This window comes from Macaca mulatta, chromosome 13, assembly GCF_049350105.2.
Source record: "Macaca mulatta isolate MMU2019108-1 chromosome 13, T2T-MMU8v2.0, whole genome shotgun sequence".
Classification (NCBI taxonomy): domain Eukaryota; kingdom Metazoa; phylum Chordata; class Mammalia; order Primates; family Cercopithecidae; genus Macaca; species Macaca mulatta.
In genome coordinates this window covers 53,810,294-53,816,559 of record NC_133418.1, presented here as the reverse complement: position 1 = coordinate 53,816,559, position 6,266 = coordinate 53,810,294, and the positions used below count along the sequence as shown (strand labels likewise).

The window sequence follows — 6,266 nt, the reverse complement described above, 5'->3', positions numbered from 1 at the left end:
GCCCAGGCCTGCGCCCCCGCCTCCAGCACCCCCACCGACCCCACCCTGCCAAGCCCCCGAGCAAGGCCAACCTCCTCTTCTCTGCTAGGTCTCGCCGAGGTCGCCTTCTTTGCGCACTTTGGTTATTGATCCCGCTGAATCGGCCGGAGCGCAGCGGCTGCGCTTCTGTGGGAACAAGGGAGTGGGGAGGTGAGTAAGCTAGGGGAACGGTGGAGGGGAGGAGAGATTGATCAACTTTAGGAGGGGTTGTAGGGCATTCCTCAAGGCCGCCCCATTCTCCCTCTGCCCGGTTTGGAGCAGGGCTAGACTACGGGTGGAGTGGGACCACCGCTCCCCTCCCCCTCCATCTCTCCCCCTGGCGCGGAGCCCCGGCGCAGCTGGGAGTCTAGGAACCCTGACTCCCGCCCAATCAGCGGCGAGGGGAGGAGCAGCGGCCAGGGGCGGGGCCAGAGGAGGAGGAGTCGGGCGGGGGCGTGAGGGGCGGGGAGCGGCGCTCACGACCAGCCTAGGCTGGCTCCTCGATAGTGGGGTTGGCAGTGGCGGTCGGCATGGGCGATGGGGGCGCCGAGCGCGACCGGGGCCCCGCGCGCCGGGCGGAGTCTGCTGGCGGCGGTGGGCGCGGCGGGGACCGCGGCGGAGCGGAGGACTTGCGAGCTGATGGCGGTGGCCACAGCCCAACGGAGGTGGCCCGGACCTCAGCCTCCAGTCCCGCAGGCTCCAGGGAGAGCGGAGCCGACAGCGACGGGCAGCCCGGGCCCGGCGAGGCAGACCACTGCCGCCGCATCCTGGTGCGAGGTAAGGGGACAACCCGTGGCCCTACTCCACTGGACCCTCACCCTACCCATACTGGGGCCCCCGACCTTCTTGCAGGTGACATCTCCCAATTCATATATTCATTTATTCGTCATCCAGTCATTTATTCAGCAAATATTTTGAGCGTCTATTGTGTGCTGGACATTGAGCTGAGTGAGGGGACAAAGCAGCGAATGGGACCGAAGCGGTCCCCGTTACTCCGCCTCTCGGTCCAGTCCCCTAGTCGTAGGCCCACCCGGGACCTCTACTGTGGCGGGGGCAGAAATGGAGTGCCGGATGCTGAGAGCCTGGTCTCTGTCCCGTGACCCTCAAGCAAGTGCGGAGAAAAGCGTCACGCGCGCTCCGCGGGGACAGGACGTGGAGAGAGCAGCGTCGGCAACCGCGGGAGGAAAAGGCCCTGGCTCTGCAGGGCGGCCGGGGTGCTTCCTCCCGTCCTGCTCAGCCGCGTTTCCCATCCCCGGCAATCCGGACCCGCACGGATTGCCCGGGGGAGATGGCGCGGGACGCGGAGAGTGGCGTGCGCGGCGCTCGCCAGCTGTGCTTCACTCTCTCGCTTCCCACTTCCTCGCGGCGCCTGGGCCCAGCCAGCTCTCGGCGCCGCCTTCCCGCGGCCTGGCCTTCACGTCCTTCCCTTTCTCCCTTGGCTTTCGTCCTCCTCTCTTCTTTCCCGGCCATTCCTCTCAGCCGAACGCGTCTTCCCGGCACCTTCTTCCTGCAAGCGCCTCGATCTGGACTGCGACCGATTACCCAGCTCTTCCTGGCCTCCTCGCCGCGAGGCCGAGGCTCCCCAGGCCCCCAGCGCCAGCCTTTCGCAGTGCCGAGGGCTCCGCTTTCCCAGGATCTGGGCCTTGCCCGGCGAGATGGGAGGAGAAAGGGGACTCCAGGGTCTTGCCCTCAGCCCGACCCCAGGTCGCGGCCAGAGACTGAAGTCCGTTGCCTCCTCCACCCCAAGCCCTGCGACCGGGAGACCCAGCGCCAGAAGAGGCCACTGGCGGTAATGGCTCCCCCAGGCTCCTTCCTGGGCTCCCTCCTCCCGGCTTCCTCCCGCTGCCTCTTTCCAGCCTCTTCACACGCGCCGCTCGGGAGAGCCTCTGGGCCTCTGGAGGCCACTGTCCCCAGCTGATTTCTTTGGCCTCCGCCTGGGGAAAGGGAACAGGCTGGAAGCTGGCCCTGGGTCGTTCCAGCGAAGGGATTCTGTTTGGTCTGAGCTCGGCTACCCTCAAGCTGACTGGGACACCCTGGGCCAGTTGGGTACGACCTCTCTGCGACTGCTGGGTGTGGGTGGCTCTGAGGACTGGAGTGCAGAGCATGAAGGCAGCCCAGTGTGAGGGTGACTGATGACTGCCTTGAATACAGAGGTAGGGGCCCTAGCTCTGGGAAACATTGCTGGTGCCAGATGTCACTGGGACAGTGGGTGCTCACTGCCACTCATAGTTGACTGCTTAAGTCAAGGCAGTTATACCATCAGGAATTCTAGCAGGTGTATGGACCTGTTGGGCACCAGGGATTAAATCCGGTTTTGTTCTTTAGACTGTGGGGTGTCCTGAGTGAAGGCATAAGCAGCCCTTTTGGTTCCTTTAAAAAAATCTGTAGGACTGCCAGAGAACTCAGTCCCCCAATCCCACACATTCCCAGGGGAAGATCTAAAGTCCCTGCCTGTGACACTCATCACTTTGAACCCCACCTATGGGTGGGCATTTTCTTCCCCCCAGGACAATTGTGAGTTCTGTGCCCACCTAACACCCTCTCTGCCCTACTAACCCTTTATGTAGAGCAAATAAGTTTTGTGTACAGATGTCAATTAAATAGCCTTCAGGGGTAAACTAATAGGAAGTGGAATTCAAAAGTGACCCTCCAGCCTGTGAGGTGGGGCCACCCAAGCTGGAGCAATCCACAGTCAGGCAGAGATGGGCTTGCACTGGATGTAAGACAGCCTGTGTGAGTCTTCAGGGGGTGTACTTTTTATAAATGTATGTGCACACACAGAGGTGCCATTGCGTTTGTAAAATATAATCAAAATATTAGATATAAAGCATAGAGGATATATTTACACACGTAACAGAAATGAAAGGCAAGTGTGGCTTTTATAAATCCCTCTGCCCTTCCCCATTTAATGATGGGGAGGTTATTATGGGCCTGAAACGCTCAGGATGTGATTTACCACTAATCTCTCCTAGCCAGGGTCACCTGAGTCACTGGCAGTCCTGCCATGGCTCAGGGCTCTGATCAATGAGACAGGCCTGGACTGGTGAAGGAAAGTCTGAACTGCCTTGGCCCCTGAATGAACATCCCTTCCATAGGCCTTCAATACACTTTTCCCTTGACCTCTGAGAACACATCCTCCCAAAGAATCTTTGGAAGGAAACCACTAAAAGGTAAAAGGGAGGCATTTGCACTTGCTGTCCTGTGTCAATGTTGGGTTGGGGCCTCCTCAGGACCTCCCCTTTCTTGGGGAGGCCTTCTGGGTCCTTTCTGCCTCCTTTCATTCTGCACTCCTCCACCTAAGAGCCTACCACAAGGGAGCAGGTTTGTTGAGGGAGTCCTTTGGCACAGGGAGTAGGAGGAGAACTTGGGCGCCAGAGTTAAGCAAAGTTGGTTTAGATTACTGACCTTATAGCCCTTTAAACCTGAACCAATTTCTTTGTTTCTCTTTGCTTGCCTCCTCATCTTACAAAGGGACCCATAGCCCTTACCTTAAAGGACTTGCCAAGAATCAGAGGTGATGTCTAAAACTGCAAACACCCGGTAGGATCTCCATAAATATTTGTTGACAGAAGGAAGGGTGTAGCTCTGAGGTTAACCACTTTTGATGGGTGGGGCAGTGGACCTTTGTTGTTTGAGGCCTCTCCCAAGTCACCCCTTTCCCCCTCCTTCTGGCTCTGGCCCAGGGTCTGGGCTGTACTGGGAGGTGAGCACCTAGGGGTCAAGAACACACTGATGGTAAAGGAAAATCAGCACCATCTTGCAGACCACACAGTGCCGCCCTCCCCAATCTCCTTGGTGGGAACCTTTTGGGACCAGTGACTCAAGCCTCTGCCAATGCAGGGTAGGGAGCCAGGGAGGCCAAATGTGATGCCTCCCGTGCATCAAAATGAAGGCTCTTTCCCGTCACACAAGGGCACGGACCGGAGCTGCTGAGATGATAGGCCGGGCGCACAACAGGCACCCCGCACGTCGCACCGCGGACACAGCGAGCCTCCCATTCGGACCCTAAGGCCCGAGAAGGCCGCTCCACACCTCCGCGTGCACAGTCCCTAGACCAGTGAGGGCGGGGACGGAGGAATCCTTTTGTTTTATATTGGAAACCGCACACCAAAGGCAGGCAGGAAGCAACCAAAGGAACAGGCCGCCTGAGTCGTGGCTCAAACAGCACAGGGCAGTGGCCGAGCACCAGCCTTTTCGGTGGAGCTGGGATCCCAGCAGGCAGAAGAGGTGGACAACTCTGACCCCAGACTCCCTACGACCCCACGATCAACGCTCGCACCTGCACACTCAAACGCACCTGTTTCCCAAATTAATCCGGACGCGAATTTAACGACCGATTTTGATAGATCCGGGAAATTCTGTCCACCAACACAGCAACTTTTACAGACAATGCGTAGTGTCCGTTCCTGCTCACCCAAAGCGGCCACCCTGGGCTGAGAGCCACCACTGTGGGTCCTCAAACCCCACTCGAAACCCTCCGAACCCCTCTGTCTGGGAGCGGTAGGGTGTGATGACTGCAGGATCCCTTGAAGAAGCCACTCGCTGCAACCCCACCACCAGCAGCAAAAACGCTTTCACCCGGGAGCTGAATGGATGCGCGGATGGCTGGGGGCCGTGAGAGGACTCGTGAAGCCCAGGCCTCTTGCTTGGGCTGGGCGATGCCCGCCGTGGGACGGGTGGGATTGACCTTAGTGGAGTCCAGCCCCTCGGAGAATCTGCGGGCAGCCGGGACCCACGCTCCAGAAACACGCAAGTCCAAACTCGTACACACAGCACAATGGCGTGCAGCCGCTGGGGCCCTATCTCCCAGTGGCGCGTTTGAAGAAGCCGTGCAAGGGGGTGCAGCTTCGGGGCTCCGGCTGGCAGGTTACTGCAGGGACAGACGCCTCGCCTCCAGCAGCCGGGTCCAGGCTCATGGCCGGCCGGCCTCTGCTCGCTTTCTGCTTGGATTTCCAGCAGCCACTGGGCTTGGGGAGATCGGCCCTGGCCGCAGGCCTAGCCCTGCTGCGCAGGCGTTTAGCAAGGACCGTGGGACTTTCGTCTCAATATCTGAGTCTGTTAATAGACCTGATAACCCAGGACCAGCACCCCAGGCAGACGTGGAAAAGTGTAAATGGCTCATGCAAGGAACTACACTTAGATTTTTGTACTTGTTTTTATTTTTTGGTTTTAGCTTTTGTAGAGGGTTTCTTTTTTTGTTTTGTTTTCTTGGAGTTGCTTTACGTTATTTTTCCCTTTTACTTGTTTTCGGCAGGAGGCCCACATTCCCTTAGTGGGTCTATGCCAGCAGGCCCTCTCATTTGGGTCTTCTTTTGTTTTCCCCCTTCCATAACCCTCACCCCCACAAACACACACTGAAGCAGACCAGCAACCCGAAAAATCATCTTGTAGTTGTGTCTTGTGTGCCCAGTTTTCATTTTCAGGGAACCGTTCAGGAAGATTAGACAGCTCCTTCCCTCCTCAGGCGATTTCTGTTCCCCTTCTGGTCTGGTAGACCCAGGAACCCATGGAACCGCCACCGCATCCCCCGCCCCACACACCCGCCTCTTCAGGAACGGTCCCCCAGGTAGCTTCTGGGGAGTCCGAGGGGCAAGGAAGCCAAATTCTTTGGAAGTCCAGACAGTGAGTGGGTACCTGGGGCTACAGAAAAGGGAAGAGATGGCAGTGGCATGCACCCGCAGTCAGTCAAAGCCACCGGGCTCAAGTCCTCCTCTTTTGTGCACCATCTGTAAGGAGACAGGGTGTCTATACATCATGTTGGCCTGGGTGCCATTTCCCCAATTAAACCTCTTGGCCGCATGCTCCTTTCTTGTTGGCTACATTTCTTTGATTTCTATTTTAATGGTGGGAGGTGGAGCATGTGAATTTTGCCTATTTGCTCTTTGCTTAATATAAAATCACAAATAATGCTAGACCTGACTACCCTTGGAGAGCCAGCAGCCAGTTACCTGGCTGTGCATCTGCAGATTCTGTACCCCAGTTCAAGATACTCTGATAGAGGACACCAAGGCTGCATGAGCCTGCCCACCAATCCCTGGGGCCAGACAGATCTAGGAGCCTAGTTCACTCCTCACACCCCCAACCGCGCTTATCCCAGAAGGTGGTTGGGGGTTTCAGTGCCCTAGGTTCTCCCACTGTTGGTGGATGCTAACTGGGGACATCCAGCACTGCAGAAAGAGGTAGCAGCCCCAGGCTTGGATGTGACCTACAGAGCCAGGGTGAATGCACCCGGAGAGTCAGGGTGAGTG

At 57.7% G+C, this 6,266-nt stretch overlaps 1 protein-coding gene across 1 annotated transcript in view; it reads left to right on the top strand.

Moving 5' to 3' along the window:
• The first annotated feature begins 433 nt into the window (after nucleotides 1-433).
• Nucleotides 434-6,266, top strand: part of VAX2 (ventral anterior homeobox 2) — a 33,503-nt gene continuing 27,670 nt past the window's right edge. Inside the window, exon 1 of the mRNA XM_001100565.5 lies at nucleotides 434-795. Within this exon, the coding sequence (XP_001100565.4) occupies nucleotides 549-795 (247 nt within the window). The 5' untranslated portion in view covers nucleotides 434-548. The remainder of the gene's footprint in view (nucleotides 796-6,266) is intronic.